We start from the raw sequence: 18,470 nt of genomic DNA on the forward strand, positions 1-18,470 counted from the left end.
GGATAAAAAGATTGCATAACATGTATTATTATTATCTTTAATGTATAACTTCAGTCAAGCATTTTTATTTATTTTTTTTGCAATTTGAGTTAAATGGGGGAAGGTTAGAGATATGGCAGGTTGTCATTGGCTTCTGTGTCCTCATTGGGGAGATGTAACGTAACGTCACTATTTGTTCTGGTGGCAACTGTCCTCAGAGAAACTGAGCAATGCAAAGTATTCACTGCAACAATAGCGGAGGGATTTCTTCCAATGGTGACACTTGTTGTTTGGGTTCCATTAACAACTGTCAAAGGTGGGATTTTCAGGAGATTATTTAAAAAACGTTTTGAAGTCATACTCTAATGTAAGAGGATAGCGAAATCTGAAGAAGGGGGTTAGCTAAAAGACCACTCTTAAGCCTCATACACACGATGAGAATATCGGATGAATGGTCGTCTGCTTTTTGCATGCTAGTCTTATATCTAAAATGAAGAGGTTACTAAGAAGTAATGTATTGTATTGTAATGTATTCTATAGTTTCCGAGCATGCATGGTCTTCTGATTTTTTTCGGACGAATACTGTACTGATTATTCAAAAATCTTTTGTTTTGGTATTTTACGAGAAAAGCTTTCGCGTTTGTTCCTTCAGATAATTTCTCATGAACTGTCGTGATCGGCTCTCGAAAGCTGCGTTCGAGCGATAACATTATCGTATGATCACTTTGAAAGCTGTATTTTTCGTCCGATTTTCTGATCGTCTGTACTATGTAAACATATGCATAAAGTCAGCCCCTAGACTGAGCTCCAGCAATACCCTATATTAGGGTTTGGTTATAGGTCACATGAAATAAGATGGAAAAAAAAATTGCAAGCTGCAAAGTGTTAAGACATATTAGAATTCATGTTGGATATACACTTGGTAACTGTGGTTATTCTGAAATACTAAAGCTGAAATACGTTGTACAGTGGGGACTGAAAGTATTCAGACCCCCTTAAAGTTTTCACTCTGTTATATTGCAGCAATTTGCTAAAATCATTTAAGTTCATTTTTTTTCCTCATTAATGTACACACAGCACCCCATATTGACAGAAAAACACAGAATTGTTGACATTTTTGCAGATTTATTAAAAAAGAAAAAAACTGAAATATCACATGGTCCTAAGTATTCAGACCCTTTGCTCAGTATTTAGTAGAAGCACCCTTTTGATCTAATACAGCCATGAGTCTTTTTGGGAAAGATGCAACAAGTTTTTCACACCTGGATTTGGGGATCCTCTGCCATTCCTCCTTGTAGATCCTCTCCAGTTCTGTCAGGTTGGATGGTAAACGTTGGTGGACAGCCATTTTTAGGTCTCTCCAGAGATGCTCAATTGGGTTTAAGTCAGGGCTCTGGCTGGGCCATTCAAGAACAGTCACAGAGTTGTTGTGAAGCCACTCCTTCATTATTTTAGCTGTGTGCTTAGGGTCATTGTCTTGTTGGAAGGTAAACCTTCGGCCCAGTCTGAGGTCCTGAGCACTCTGGAGAAGGTTTCCATCCAGGATATCCCTGTACTTGGCCGCATTCATCTTTCTCTCAATTGCAAGCAGTCGTTCTGTTCCTGCAGCTGAAAAAAACCCCCACAGCATTACGCTGCCACCACCATGCTTCACTGTTGGGACTGTATTGGACAGGTGATGAGCAGTGCCTGTTTTTTTCCATACATACCGCTTAGAATTAAGGCCAAAAAGTTCTATCTTGGTCTCATCAGACCAGAGAATCTTATTTCTCACCATCTTGGAATCCTTCAGGTGTTTTTTTAGCAAATTCCATACGGGCTTTCATGTGTCTTGCACTGAGGAGAGGCTTCCGTCAGGCCACTTTGCCATAAAGCCCTGACCGGTGGAGGGCTGCAGTGATGGTCGACTTTCTACAACTTTCTAACATCTCCCGACTGCATCTATGGAGCTCAGCCACAGTGATCTTTGGGTTCTTCTTTACTTCTCTCACCAAGGCTCTTCTCCCCCGATAGCTCAGTTTGGCCGGACAGCCAGCTCTAGGAAGGGTTCTGGTCGTCCCAAACGTCTTCCATTTAAGGATTATGGAGGCCACTGTGCTCTTAGGAACCTAAAGTGCAGCAGAAATTTTTTTGTAACCTTGGCCAGATCTGTGCCTTGCCACAATTCTGTCTCTGAGCTCTTCAGGCAGTTCCTTTGACTCATGATTCTCATTTGCTCTGACATGCACTGTGAGCTGTAAGATCTTATATAGACAGGTGTGTGGCTTTCCTAATCAAGTCCAATCAGTATAATCAAACACAGCTGGACTCAAATGAAGGTGTAGAACTAAATATATGAGTGTCACAGCAAAGGGTCTGAATACTTAGGACCATGTGATATTTCAGGTTTTCTTTTTTAATAAATCTTCAAAAATGTCAATATGGGGTGCTGTGTGTACAATAATGAGGAAAAAAATTAACTTAAATGATTTTAGCAAATGGCTGCAATATAACAGAGTGAAACATTTAAGGAGGTCTGAATACTTTCCGTCCCCACTGTATGAAAAATCTTTCACTGTATCTACAAATTAATTTCCTAAGACAAATATTTCAAAAGCAGTTTCTCTAGTTAGATGAAAAAAGAAAAATAATTTTTACAAAAACCCTGATTATATCAGGATATCTATTCACAAACACTTGGGCACAATGGGTGACTGGGTATAGACAACAAACCTGCAAATATAGGACGGTGGTCTTCAGTGTTAGAATGGCATTGACTACTTTTAGCCAAGAAGTCTCCTACCAATAGTAAATTGGGGGGCACAGAAGAGGCTTTTCTGGTTAAAAAAGATAACATGCATCTTGTGGTGTCTGCTTTTAGGCTATACATTTAAATATTTAACATGGGGAACAGATTCACTTTAATTTTGATGGTTAGTTACTTTCAGCCAAGTTTAATGTTATGTTATGTGCCATCAGGTGCACGTACCTGAACAAACTAGATGTATCACAGCCCAAAAATAACCGTCTCTATCAAACTGTAAAGAAAACAAAGATAATACAGTGTATATACAATATTAAGGAGAATTTATATTCTTTTGAAAGCTGAATTCCAGACAAACCGGTAAATACAAAGCTGAAATACATAGACAGATGACAATTGATATGCAACACCCTGGCATTTGGTATGCTTAACCCTTTCAGTCCTTCCTTGTCAATTTTCTTTTTCTGTGAAGTCCACAAAAAATGAGCGTCAGTCATCTTAGTAGTCCATATTTAATATTGATAAAATTAGGTTCATGGGAAGGGAAGATGAAAGACTGCCAACATGTTTTAAGGGCCAAACAACCCCCCTTCATCAGGGCTCAAATGAAAAAAAAAAAAAAAAAGCTTCCACTAGGACTCCAACTTTAAAATATTCTGCAAAGTGTCCTAATCAGAATAATTTTATTCTGATCAGAATATATTTATGGTCATACAGAACGTGCGCTTGAGAAACTCACTGCAAGTTTATCAAATTATGATCATCAATGCTCCCTCTCCAATTTGGAACGCCTTCTTTTTAGCTTTTATATATACAATTCTCTAGGAATTTTCTTATACTTATTTGAACTCCGATGAAGGGGGCTTTTTTGCCCCCCCAGAACATGGATACCTTTCATCTTCCTGTTGTCCTAATTTTATCTATAAATTATGGACATATAAGATGACCATCTGGCGCTCTTTTTGTTGACTTCAGTTGATATCTTAGTGGAGGTCATCGTCATTCTTCTGCGTGGGGGGGGGGGGGGGGGTAGACGGTGCCACTTCATGCTAGAGGTTTGTTCATCAATCAGTTCAGCTCCTCACATCCACCTTTCCTTGTACTCTCACTTGGTGCTGCCTCACTTGTGTGTACTTACTTTAGTTGATGTACACTATATTGTGCAGGGTTCAATATTGAGTTGGCCCACCCTTTGCAGCTATAACAGCATCATCTCTTCTGGGAAGGCTGTCCACAAGGTTTAGGAGTGTGTCTATGGGAATGTTTGACCATTCTTCCAGAAGTGCATTTGTGAGGTCAGGCACTGATGTGGATGAGAAGGCCTGGCTCGCGGTCTCCACTCTAATTCATCCCAAAAGTGTTCTGTCGGGTTGAGGTCAGAACTCTGTGCAGACCAGTAAAGTTCCTCCACCCCAAACTAGCTCATCCATGTCTTTATGGACTTTGACTTGTGCACTGGTCCAAATCATTTGGTGGAAGGGCCAATTATGGTGTGGGGTTGTTTTTCAGGGGTCGTGCTTGGCGACTTAGTTCCAGTGAAGGGAACTCTTAAGGTGTCAGCATACCAAGACATTTTGGACAATTTAATGCTCCCAACTTCTCAAGTTCGGGGATGGCCCCTTACTGTTCCAAAGTGACTGCGCACCAGTGAAAAAAGCAAGGTCCATAAAGACAAGGATGAGCGAGTTTGGGGTGGAGGAACTTGACTGGCCTACAAAGAGTCCTGGCCTCTACCCGATAGAACACCTTTGGGAAAAACTGGAGTGAAGACTGCGAGCCAGGCCTTCTTGTTCAACATCAGTGCCTGACCTCACAAATAAGCTTCTGGAAGAATGGTCAAACATTCCCATAGACACACTCCTAAACCTTGTGGACAGCCTTCTCAGAAAATTTGAAGCTGTTATAGCTGAAAAGGGTGGGCCAACTCATTACTAAAGTTCACGTGCGTGTAAAGAGAGGTATCCCAATACTTTTGGAAATATAGTGTGTGTGTGTGTATATGTATATTTATATACAAATATATGCATACACACATATATATAAATATATATATATATTAGTGTGTTTGGCTGCTTGCCTCGGTGGGCCAGCTTTAAACTCTACGGACCAAGACACCAAATAAAGTAAATACAATACTCTTATTAGTGTAAATCTGCAAGGTATTGTTTAAGCTAATATTTAAACAGACAATTTACAGCAAGATAATTTGCCTGATTTTCTATAAAGGACCCCCAGTAGCAGAACACGCAGCTGGGATAATTACCACTTCATACAGCACATTAGGCAAACCGGCTGCCTTCCATTCTAATAGACACTTTAGATACAAAGCTGTGTTAAGTAAAGTATGCTATTAACCAAATAAAAAACATACACTATTATGATGCCTTGTAGCAACCCATTGCCTGCTTTGTGCAAATTCAGTCCTGTGATAAACCCATTGCTCTGCACCAACATCTAACAAAATGACACACATACAATTGCCCCAGGATACAGTATGTGAAGCTGTGAATTGTTCTAGTTATTGAAGGCGTATTGACCACATCGTTTAAAAACAGGGCAGCTGACGTGATTTTAGACACGGTACAATAACATTACAGTTCAGCTACTATATACAGAGTAGGAGCAGAGGTGAACCAGTTATATGTCCTCATGTATGGGTATTAATCATCCAGGGCAATGAGAAAAGCTTCTGGATTCTCAAAGGAAATCCACTGAATGATTTACCAGTTCAAAATCATTGCACACTGTATGACAGCACTTATTATAGGTAAAAAAATGCAAAGCCAAAATGAAGAACCTCTGTTGTCTGTCGTCTTTGCATGGCCTTATATGTTTGCTTTAGAGAGAATGTGTAGCCCATCAAACTTTTAGATATAAGTTAAAAAAGTAAATCATTCTTAAAAGAAATCATCTTCATAGAAATAACCTTATAAATATGTGTCAATGTTTTAAAAGCCTTGTTTCTGTGTACAGTTTGACCCCATACAAACAATTAGATGTTCTACAGATTTTTGTCTTTAGATTTACCAAAAACATATAGTGCAAGGGCCTGCCTGATTGCATACAAATTGAAACTCTTAACCTCCCTGGCGGTATGATTATTTCAGATTTTTGCGTCTCAAAGCGGTACAATTATTTTGCATAGAAATTTGGCGTTTTATATTGTAGGCCTGTAATTCTTAGCAATAACACACTTAAATATGTCCACCAAGAGCCTAGTAGATATCCCGGGTATGATGAAGTTTGAAACACAAAATCATAAATTATAATAGAATAAATATAAATAATTAAAAAAAAAAAAAATAATAATAATAAAATAAATTTCCCCACGATTCACTATCGCTCAATTCTGCAAGTGTTCTAATTTATCGCTGTTTTCTAGCTGGTCTAAAACCACTTTTGATGTAAAGGGACACTTTTTGGTTGCTATGGACAATCTCAAGTTTCCAGGCAGAAAGAACAGTATATATAATATAAAACTGCATGCAGGGCATTGGACAAAAGGGATGTGAAATGATTTCATACAGTACTGTAATCTGTAAGATTACAGTACTGTATGTGTTATGATTTTTACATTTTTTTGAATTTGTCGCCAGGCTCCGCCCCCGTGCGTCGCGACACTTGCAGGGAATGGAGCCCGGCACAGAGAGGCTTCGGGAGGAGGACGGAGCCCGCAGACAGCGCGGGGGGACATTGCAGGATCCTGGGGACAAGGTAAGTATACCACTCCAGGATCCTGCAATGCAATCCCGAGTGTGGCTCGGGGTTACCGCTAATGGTGCTGAAATTTAACCCCGAGCCACACTCAGGAATACCGTCAGGGAGGCTACGGTTTGATCTCATATTATATGGTTTTGGTAAATCTGAAGACAAAGATCTGCAGAAAATCTAATAGTGTGGACGGGGCTTTCGTTTTTGTGTACATAAGACAAGGACATTTGCTCATTATACAGGTTCTGCATCCTGGTTTGCAGTGTCGCATAATAATTGTGCTTCACTGAACCTTCTTACAATGCAAATCCAAATGGATGAAGAAATGTCCCCTATTGCTTATTGTATTCTGAGCATGCGCATGCTTTCATTAGTGTGTTCAAGTGCAGTCAAAGTAGAACCTGCTGCATTTTTTCTGTATGGAATGCATCTGGAAAGTGGCAAAATGCATCAAAAATGCACCAGAACACACTTTTAAATTGAGATGAGGAAAATAAGAGGGGAATAACGCACTGGAATGCACACCTTCTAAATTGAGATAAAGAAAATAAGGAGGGGAATAACGTACTGTAACGGAACATAAAAAAACCTAAAAAATGCACACACTGAAACACATCTGGAATACAGAAATTGTGGTGTGAACTGCCCTAAGAGAAAAGAATTGCAGTGTCCACAATAATGCACCTGTACAACTGAGAAATCAGGCAGGCCATCGGTGAGGTTTGTGTGTAGTAGTGGTTGTGCCATGAGAATTGCTTGTGCATATTGAAAGTCACTTCCGCTATTCCTGCTGGTCAGGAACCTCATCCACCATCTCAGAGCACGGTCTTGGATACACCAATGCCAGAGCAGTATTTACTGTAAAAAACTGGGACTATTTGGGCAAAGCCGATGCAGGTGACAACTGTGTTTACAATTTAAAATAAGAAAATTTGTCTGGGGTTGTACAAGGCTCCATGCACACTGGTTGTTTAACACTGTTGTGTGTGTATATATATATATATATATATATATATATATATATATATATATATATATATATATATATATATATATATATATATATATATATATATATATATATATGAGCATTATGTGCCCAGAGATGAATGCCCAGAACACAGACTTCTTGCATCCCTGGGCCTATACTGCACTAAACTTACATACCACTAGGTGCAGCACCCAGCTCCTGCAGCTGTCAGCTTCTCAGAGTATGGCAGGCTGCTGGCAGTGGGGCTGGACAGCGCATCTGTGCCCTCTTCCAGAAGCTAAATGCTAGTGCCCCATGCACCAGAGCTAAACAACCAATGTGTATGGGGTCTAAGTTATTTTGAGGAATTATTTGGAGAAAAAAAAAAAAGTATTCCTTTGAGAACCACTCTTATGCCACGTAGACACGAGCAGAATGTCAGACAGAAAAAGTCGGACAGGAGCTTTTCATTGCATATTCCGATCGTGTGTATGCCCCATCGGACTTTTTACGTCAAAAATTCTGACGGACCTAGAAAAAGAACATGTTCTAAATTTTTCCGACGGAACCAACTCTTATCGGGAAAACCGATCGTCTGTATGCTGTTCCAACGTACCAAAAACGACGCATGCTCTGAAGAAAGTACGAGACGGAAGCTATTGGCTACTGGCTATTGAACTTCCGTTTTCTAGTCCCGTCGTACGTATTGTACGTCACCGCGTTCTGGACGGTCGGAATTTGGTGTGACCATGTGTATGCAAGACATCTTGATCGGAATTCTGTCTGAACTCCGTCGGAAAAACCTACAGAGTTTATTCAGATGGGAAAACCGGTCATGTGTACAGAGCATAACACAATATTTAAAACCAAATTTTATTTTATGTCAATTAGGGTTGCAGGTGCGGATACTAAGCCTTTGCACGAGTATTGGTACACACTCAAATGCTCCAATGCCTGAAACTTTCAGGCACGGTTCTTTCATCGGTCAGAGGTATTCCCCCTCTTAAATGTAAAATAATTTTTTTTAAAAAGGGGGTCGGCAATTATCGGTTGTTAAAGGAGCGGGGTGGCCGCTGTGTCCTTAACAACCGATCACTTGTTGATTGGTCAGTGGGGTTGACAGCTATATTGTAAATGAAGTCCTGGCAATTGCAGCAGTCAAAAAAAAGCAGCAGCGCAATGTTTATCAACAACATTGCTCAGCCACTGAAACATAACTTTCAAAAGAAACATTGTTTCTTTTTATATCTATCTTTTTGTTTATTCATCTACAAATCAAATGGATGAACTTCGATCTGCAGATAAAGTCAGTTTAAGGGCTCATGCACACTGCATCTCAAAGAAGCTGCTCCTACACGCTTTTGAACCTTTTTGAGCTCTCATTTCTTGTGCCTGGAAACTCCCCTCCATGTTAGCCAATGGGGGTGATTTACTAAAGACCTGCGCCTGTGGTGCAGTGGAGAAATTGGAGCAGTTGCACAAAAAACGGGACTCAAGACATTTATCAAAAATTATGGTGCACTTATATGCACCAAACCATATTTACATAGTAAGCGCTATTGCGTACTTGCACAATCCTTCGCGCCTACCATTAGCAAGTGCAGCCAATATAATCTTCTACATTTTTGTCTGAATACTGTGGATAACTTTACTACAGTTTACCATCTTCTGTTACCAGGCTAAAAAGTATGTATATAATATTGTTTAAATGCACAAATTCTGTCCAGAACATGTAGATCTGTCTTACAACTAATCAAGCCTTTTTACACCCTTCTTTCAGCTTACTCAACTGCACATGCGCATTGTCAAAGCACACCATTTCATCCTTGCCCGACAGGGCGCACACGCTTTAGCTTGTTAAATATGTGTGTTGCACACAGGCGCATCTGCGTTCTCCAGCGTGCACAACTGCTTATACATCGGGCACTTGCTCATTGTAGTTCTAATCATGTTAATGAGCTTTTCCTTATCACATGGAGAATGTTGCTTCCAGTTTTATTCCATTCATTCACTTCTTTTTGAAACAACTCAATATTCATTCTAGAGATTTTCCTCCTATCAACAACTGTGCAGATGTTCCCTGGACTTGTAATTGTGCATTTTATGGTGATAGTCTATAATCATTGGTGGAGCCGAAACTTCCATGAAAACATCTTTTCAATACATGTCTGTGTATTGTGCATTCTGGACAATTCATTTCCCCATACACTGTGCAATCTGATTGGATGACATTTAAATACACTCATTTGTCTGAGCAATTCATTTCCCCATACAAGGGGGCTGATTTACGAACTGTTTGCGCCATGAGTTGAGGTGCACGCTGAGGCGCAATGTACGTTTTGGTATTTATGAAACGTTTGTGCCGGCAAGGCTCGATTCACATCTATGCATGTTGCTTTTGAGCGTTTCTGCAGTGCTTTTTGCGGTGCTTACCGCCTTTTTGAACATGCGTTTTTGCGCCGTTTTGCGTTTTTTTTTTTATACTGTATACAGAGTAAAAAAAAAGAAAGGAAAAAAACCCTGCAAAAACGCGTTAAAACCGCTGTAAAAACACGGTACTTGCGTTTTGGATGCGGGTCCATTGAATTCTATTACATGCAAAACGCTGCTTTTTGCATGAAAAAAGTCCCCGACCCTTTCCAAAAACGCAGAGGCACAAAAATGCATTGATGTGAACATGTTCCATAGGAACCCATGTTAAAAAATTCCCATGCATTTCTGCAAAATGCATCAAAAAACGCATTAGTGTGAATAGAACAGCGCTATTCCCCATTTACTACAGTAATCTCGGCGCATGGGAGGAGGCGATCAGTGCGCCACTATGGACATGGCACAGGACATCTTCAACTCAAAGTTAAAAGAAGCTGGAAGTGCCAATATTATGGGGGTGATGTGAAGATGCGGGTGATGCGGGAACCCGCAGTGGATTCGCAGTATTCTCGCATCGCACCAGTGGGAATTGGGCCTTAGTGGCTAGACACATTACATATTTATGGTCAAAATCTGCATAAGGCCCGGTTCACACTGGTGCGATGCAAGAACACTGCAAATCCACTGCGGGTACCCGCATCGCACCGACTCGCATGTCAGTTCACACTGCCATATGCGAATCACAGGGGAGTGTCAATACATTGTTAACGACACCCCCAGTTCAGCTTGCATATCGCACTGCAAACTGACAGTTCGGACATGAATCGGATCGCATATGTGTGAACATACATGCGATCTGATTCTGGTCCGAACAGAAATAAGGGTCCTGTGCGTGTTTGGACCGAATGCGGTGCGATATCAGCCATACTATCTGTATGGCTGATATCGCACCGCACAGACATCGCATATGATGTGAACGGCAGTGCGCTGCGAATTACATGCGATGTCTGGCATCGCACAAGCGTGAACTGGGCCTTAATGTATGCTGTGTGTGTGTGTGTTTTTTATATAGATTTATTATAATAATATATACATATAGACACACACATAATCACACAGATAATATACAAAGGGAGGGGGGGGACTACCCATAGACACACACATGATCACACAGATAATATACAAAGGGAGGGGGGGGGGACTACCCAAAGACACACACATGATCACACAGATAATATACAAAGGGAGGGGGGGACTAACCAAAGACACACACATAATCACACAGATAATATACAAAGGGAGGGGGGGGACTACCCAAAGACACACACATAATCACACAGATAATATACAAAGGGAGGGGGGGGACTACCCAAAGACACACACATAATCACACAGATAATATACAAAGGGAGGGGGGGACTACCCAAAGACACACACATAATCACACAGATAATATACAAAGGGAGGGGGGGGGACTACCCAAAGACACACACATAATCACACAGATAATATACAAAGGGAGGGGGGGGACTACCCAAAGACACACACATAATCACACAGATAATATACAAAGGGAGGGGGGGACTACCCAAAGACACACACATAATCACACAGATAATATACAAAGGGAGGGGGGGGACTACCCAAAGACACACACATAATCACACAGATAATATACAAAGGGAGGGGGGGGACTACCCAAAGACACACACATAATCACACAGATAATATACAAAGGGAGGGGGGGGACTACCCAAAGACACACACATAATCACACAGATAATATACAAAGGGAGGGGGGGGACTACCCAAAGACACACACATGATCACACAGATAATATACAAAGGTAAGGGGGGGGGGGTCTACTCATAGACACACACATGATCACACAGATAATATACAAAGGGAGGGGGGGGGGGGGGACTACTCATAGACACACACATGATCACACAGATAATATACAAAGGGAGGGGGGGGGACTACTCATAGACACACACATGATCACACAGATAATATACAAAGGGAGGGGGGGGGGACTACTCATAGACACACACATGATCACACAGATAATATACAAAGGGAGGGGGGGGGGGGGACTACTCATAGACACACACATGATCACACAGATAATATACAAAGGGAGGGGGGGGGGGGACTACTCATAGACACACACATGATCACACAGATAATATACAAAGGGAGGGGGGGGGGGGACTACTCATAGACACACACATGATCACACAGATAATATACAAAGGGAGGGGGGGGGGGGGGGACTACTCATAGACACACACATGATCACACAGATAATATACAAAGGGAGGGGGGGGGGGGACTACCCATAGACACACACATGATCACACAGATAATATACAAAGGGAGGGGGGGGGGACTACCCATAGACACACACATGATCACACAGATAATATACAAAGGGAGGGGGGGGGGGGACTACCCATAGACACACACATGATCACACAGATAATATACAAAGGGAGGGGGGGGGGACTACCCATAGACACACACATGATCACACAGATAATATACAAAGGGAGGGGGGGGGGACTACCCATAGACACACACATAATCACACAGATAATATACAAAGGGAGGGGGGGGGACTACTCATAGACACACACATGATCACACAGATAATATACAAAGGGAGGGGGGGGGGACTACTCATAGACACACACATGATCACACAGATAATATACAAAGGGAGGGGGGGGGGGGACTACTCATAGACACACACATGATCACACAGATAATATACAAAGGGAGGGGGGGGGGGGGACTACTCATAGACACACACATGATCACACAGATAATATACAAAGGGAGGGGGGGGGGGGACTACCCATAGACACACACATGATCACACAGATAATATACAAAGGGAGGGGGGGGGGGGGGACTACCCATAGACACACACATGATCACACAGATAATATACAAAGGGAGGGGGGGGGGGGGACTACCCATAGACACACACATGATCACACAGATAATATACAAAGGGAGGGGGGGGGACTACCCATAGACACACACATGATCACACAGATAATATACAAAGGGAGGGGGGGGGGACTACCCATAGACACACACATGATCACACAGATAATATACAAAGGGAGGAGGGGGGGGACTACCCATAGACACACACATGATCACACAGATAATATACAAAGGGAGGGGGGGGGGGGGACTACCCATAGATACACACATGATCACACAGATAATATACAAAGGGAGGGGGGGGGACTACCCATAGACACACACATGATCACACAGATAATATACAAAGGGAGGGGGGGGGGGACTACCCATAGACACACACATGATCACACAGATAATATACAAAGGGAGGGGGGGGGGACTACCCATAGACACACACATGATCACACAGATAATATACAAAGGGAGGGGGGGGGACTACCCATAGACACACACATGATCACACAGATAATATACAAAGGGAGGGGGGGGGGGGACTACCCATAGACACACACATGATCACACAGATAATATGCTGGAAATACTCCCCTCTTTGTGAGCAATATATTTTTCATGCTTGTTCAAAAAAAGGGGTTACAACATTACTACCTTTGGTTTCTTTAAGAACTAAAGTTCTGAGGGCCAATTCACACCAGATGCAGTTCCGAGCGCTTTTTTTCTGCACCGGAACTGACTAGAAACTGACTGCGTGGTGTGAACTAGAGCCATTGGAATACATGGAAAACACTGCATGCATTTTTAGTGCTAGTTCACACCAGATGCAGTTCCGTGTGCTTTTTTCTGCACTACAAATGCATGCACAGTGTTTTCCATGTATTCCAATAGATCTAATTCACACCATGCAGTCAGTTTCTGGTGCAGAAACTGACCGGAACTGACTGTATTGGTGCAGAAAAAAACGGAACTGCATCTAGTGTGAACTGGCCCTGAGGCTGAATCACACCTATGCAGTTTTAGTGCTTTTTGCATTTTGCAGATTTGCAGTACAGTCCATTTAACATGGTCTCATATGGAACACGTTCTGTAGTGCAAATCTGCAAAATGCAAAAAGCACTAAAAATGCATAGGTGTGAATCCAGCCTCAGGGCAGAAAAAAAAAACGCACGGAACTGCATCTGGTTTTGTGCTGACACATTCTGAATAGGAGTTACTAATCAGCTACACCACCAGACACAAGCTGCTTTCTCTTTTGGGTATTAACCCTTTACACATTGCACAGTGTATGGGGAAAGAATTGCTCAGACAAATGAGTGGATTTAAAGTCATCCAATCAGATTGCACAGTGTATGGGGAAAGAATTGCTCGGATAGATGAGTAGATTTATATGTTATCCAATCAAATTGCACAGTGTATGGGGAAATGAATTGTCCAGAATGCATAATACACAGACATGTATTAAGAAGATGTTTTCATGGAAGTTTCAGGTCACCAATGATTATCACCATAAAATGCACACAATTACATTTTGACAATTATGACATTTCACATCTAAGTCCAGGGAATATCCGCACAGTTGTTGATTGGAGGAAGATCTCTAGAATAATTAATTTAGTTGTTTCAAAAAGAAATTAATGAATGGAATAAAACTGGAAGCAATATTCCTCATGTGATATGAAAAGCTCATTAACATGATCAGCATTACAATGAGCAAGTGCCCGATGTCTGTTCTGTATTTAAGAATGTGTCTGCGCCCATGCGCGCAACGATTCCGCGCATCCGGCGCAAGTCACCAGCTAGTTTCTATTCCTTTAAGTATGCGCCATGTCGCAATAACTATTCCTGCTCACGCAAATGCGCCAACATGTTCGTAAATCAGCCCCAATGTGTCCAAGCACAGGAGTTTACAAGCATGTGCTCTTACAGGCAGAAAAAAAACCCCACCAAACCTGTGTTTTTGAGAGGAGCTTTCGAGCATAAAAGACGCCTAAGTGCCCAAAAATGCAAAAAAGTGTGAAAAAGCACAAAAATAGTTCACACACACACAAACAAAAAAAAAAAAAAAAAAGCAAAAATAAGCCGAGTGGAAGGTTTGTGAAGAAAAGCGCTTATGCTCAAAAAAGCTCAAAAAAAAAAAAGCTAAAAAAAAAATGAGCACAAAAAAGCACAAACTTCTTCAAGCTTTTAGGCAGGGAAATAAAAGCTCAAATTGCCTGTAAAAGCTGTTTTTTGGTTTTTTTTTTTTTTAGCTGCAGTGTGAATGCACCTTTAAGCAACCTTTCACGTAAAAATATATATTTTCTATAGGCAACGCTTCAAAAACCCCCTATAGGTATCAATTTAGTATTATGGAGGAGGTCTGGTGTTAGAATTATTGCTCTTACTCCAGCGTAAGCAGCGATATGTAACATGTGCATTGCAATCGACATTTTCACACGTAGGCGCCCCGACGCATGCGTTTACGTTGGTGCATGTGTATATGTGGGGTGGGGGGGCCTCAAAAAAAATTTGGGGGGGTTTATATGCTTGGGTGTAACTTTTTTTTTTTTTGCAAAAAAAATATAAACACATTTTTTTTACTAAACTTTTTTTTTTAATCACATAGGGGACAAACAGTCCCCTATGTGATGATTTTTAGGTGACAGGTTCTCTTTATTGAGGTATGGAGGGTCTAAAAGACCCTGCATATCTCCCCTGTATTCCACTGAATGTTTTGCAATGCAGATCACATTGCAAAACATCCCACACCGGCAAAGCGAGCCGGGGACAGCGAGAACGTGACCCGGAAGTGACACAAGAAGGGGAGGAGAGCGGATGTGTGTGGGCCCACCAATGGGCAAGTGGAGCCCAGTAAGCATGGCGGTGCGCCACGGCAGGGGGGGGTGCCGGTACTGGGGGTGTGTGCGAGCCCGAACGCTCTCACCTGGCAGGCAGGATTCTCCCTGTCAGTTTCACATACAATCCCGGTGGCTGCAGCCACCGGATTTTGTGTAATACCCCCCGCCATGGTGGCGAAAGGGTGGCGGCGAAAACGTTAATCCTTAAAGCGTTTGTTAACCTAAAAAGAAAAAAAAAAATTGATCCTGTCTCTTTAAAGCATGTTATACAGCACAGTGCTTACGCTGTGTAATTTGGCTCCCTGTATCACCTGTAATAACTGGCTGATCCTGCCTGGTTCTGCCCTCCCCCTGTAAGCTGACTATAGTTTAGCATGGCTGCTGAGCCCCGAAACCGTGGTCAGTTTACGTGCCTCCCTCATTCGTTCTCTCCTCTGTCTTCCTCTGCCCCACCCTCCCTGCCTGTCGGCTCCTGTGACAGTGCCCACCCTGGCAACTTCTGCTGCTCTCATAACTGTTAAAATCTTACATAATCCTCCTTGTTCCCTAATGACAGGAGCTCCTGTCTGTGTTTTTTTTTAAAATGCCTCCTTTGCCGTATTTCAGAGCAGTTTCCCACAATCACGTGACCGTGGTCACATGATGAAAACACAGAGACAGGAGCTCCTATTATTAGGGAACGAGGAGGATTATGTAAAGTTGGCAAAGTGGGTTAACAGCCACTTTAAAATTATACTAAAGTCTTGTTTTTTTTAATTATAAATAACAAACATGTTATACTTACCTGCCCTGTGCAGTGGTTTTGCACAGAGCATTATTATAAGCGGTGCCTATACACATGACTTGTTTAAAGTTTCTCAGCTAGGGTGAATAAAATACTGATGGCTCACTCTGAAATATGATTTGTGTGCCCCATTAAACTATGAGAAAAAAAAAGAAAACCGGTCCCCTGCACACTGAATCCATTTAGTACAGTGGAAAATATACCATCTCCATCTCAGGGATCTTTGTGAAAGTTAATCTGTAGAAGCATGAGGTGCATTAAGACGGCCATCTGCCAGCACAGCGAATGTGAGAACACAGAGGTAGTGAAAGGTAAAAATCAAGGAAGAGATAACCATTTTAGTGACCACAGAATTGAGAATCTTTACAAGGACAAAACTGAAAACCTGTAAACCAATGAGTAATCTACAGGGACAACTTCATAATGAAGTAGTTTTTTTAAAACCTCAATACACATTTCCCAGCTTAAATTCCCAGAGTGAACCCAGACATTGTTTTGTTGCTTACAGGCAGGACATTTTTGTTAGTGTGACAGGATAAGGCCCCTTTCACACATGCGGACCCCGTCTGTTTGATCAGTTCAGTCACTTTTTTTTCAAAGAAAAAACGGTTGGAGTTTACATCAGTTTTTCATCCGTTTTTTTACATCTGCCAACTAGAGTCCTTAAAGTGGTGTTCCGGCCGAAATTATACTTTTTAAATAAAATTACCCCTATAATACACAAGCTTAATGTATTCTAGTAAAGTTAGTCTGTAAACTAAGGTCTGTTTTGTTAGTTTATAGCAGTAGTTTGTTATTTTATAAACTTACAGCAGGCCGTGGCCATCTTAAGTGTGGGCATCTGAAGCCAGACTGTATTTCTTCCTGGATCTCATCCTTGCAGATCTCGCACATGCTCAGTACAGCACAAGCAGTGTACTAGGTTTCAGGTCAGGTTTCCATAGCAACGGCAGTGTTAGAGGAAGTTGCTGCCCCTTCCCAGAAGGCATTGCAAACAGGAAATGATGCGATGGGCCACGGCCAGGAAGGAGGAAGTGAAAAATGAATACAGCAGATATACAGTAGGTGCTGAGAATTTTTTTTTTTAAATATCCAATTCGTTTACAGTGCACAGTTTAGTGAGGGATGCTGAAGAGTTGTAAAAGTGGGTGGAACTCCACTTTAACCACTTGAGTCCTGGAGTAATTTTTTCATGCAAAAACAGGCCATTCCTCCGTTTATATACATTTTTTTAAACGGATGAAAAATAAGGCTTTCATCCGTTGAAAAAAAAAACGGATGTTGACGGAAGCGGAATAGACAATCATCCGTTGTCATTCGTTTTTTTCCATAGGAATGCATTGATGTCCGTTTGTCATCCGGTAACGGATGGATGAAAAACGGACGAACGGTCTGTATGTCTGAAAGAGGCGTAACTTTTTAATTTTTGGAAAATGTACGGTTTGTTATATATGGATAATCATTCATTCAGTGTGACTGTAAATGATTTTGATTATTATGTGATTGTGTCTATATCTTACAGGAGAGTTGCTGCTCGGATAATTGATGTATTATTTGGTCACGCTATCTTTATTAGCAATTTTTTTTCTTATGTACTGTTAGAGATCTATATTTTAGAAATCTTACCTTGAACAGAGTGTGACACTTCATTCATATAAGCCTAGCAAAAACTCAATTAATGCCTGACATCTTACTAAATTTACAGGCGCTGTTGAGATTTGAAGCTGCGCCATACCCTTGCTAAGCTCTGTACCTTTCTCTGCTATGTCCAGCCTACAGAAAGTAAGTATAACATGCATCCATTCATTGTTTTTTCTAAAACACTCATACACTTTCTTTTGGTTCAACTGTTTTTATTCAACATGTACACTTTTACAAGAGAAAGTACTAATGAGACAATTATCGGCTTATAGAACAAAAGCAGCTACAGGTAGAGAAAAAACAAAACATACCTGAGAGTCATGTAATGGAAGACACCCCGCTGAGATCAGTAAAAGTATTACACTGAAAAATGAAATGTAATCTGTAACAACCTAAGCTTGAAAACAGCAAGGCTGAAATTGTAGAGTTTTTGTATACTTAACTGCAGATCTGATAGTTGAATATCTATGTACAAGAAC

At 41.4% G+C, this 18,470-nt stretch overlaps 1 protein-coding gene across 2 annotated transcripts in view; it reads right to left on the bottom strand.

Moving 5' to 3' along the window:
• TMEM241 (transmembrane protein 241) overlaps window positions 1-18,470 on the bottom strand; it is a 218,584-nt gene that overhangs the window by 125,410 nt on the left and 74,704 nt on the right. For both annotated transcript variants that reach the window (XM_073631474.1, XM_073631475.1), the window contains exons 7-8: window positions 18,303-18,354; window positions 2,948-2,996 (exon numbers count right to left, since the gene is read on the bottom strand). In XM_073631474.1, the coding sequence (XP_073487575.1) occupies window positions 2,948-2,996; window positions 18,303-18,354 (101 nt within the window). The remainder of the gene's footprint in view (window positions 1-2,947; window positions 2,997-18,302; window positions 18,355-18,470) is intronic.

Source organism: Aquarana catesbeiana, linkage group LG05, assembly GCF_042186555.1.
Source record: "Aquarana catesbeiana isolate 2022-GZ linkage group LG05, ASM4218655v1, whole genome shotgun sequence".
Classification (NCBI taxonomy): domain Eukaryota; kingdom Metazoa; phylum Chordata; class Amphibia; order Anura; family Ranidae; genus Aquarana; species Aquarana catesbeiana.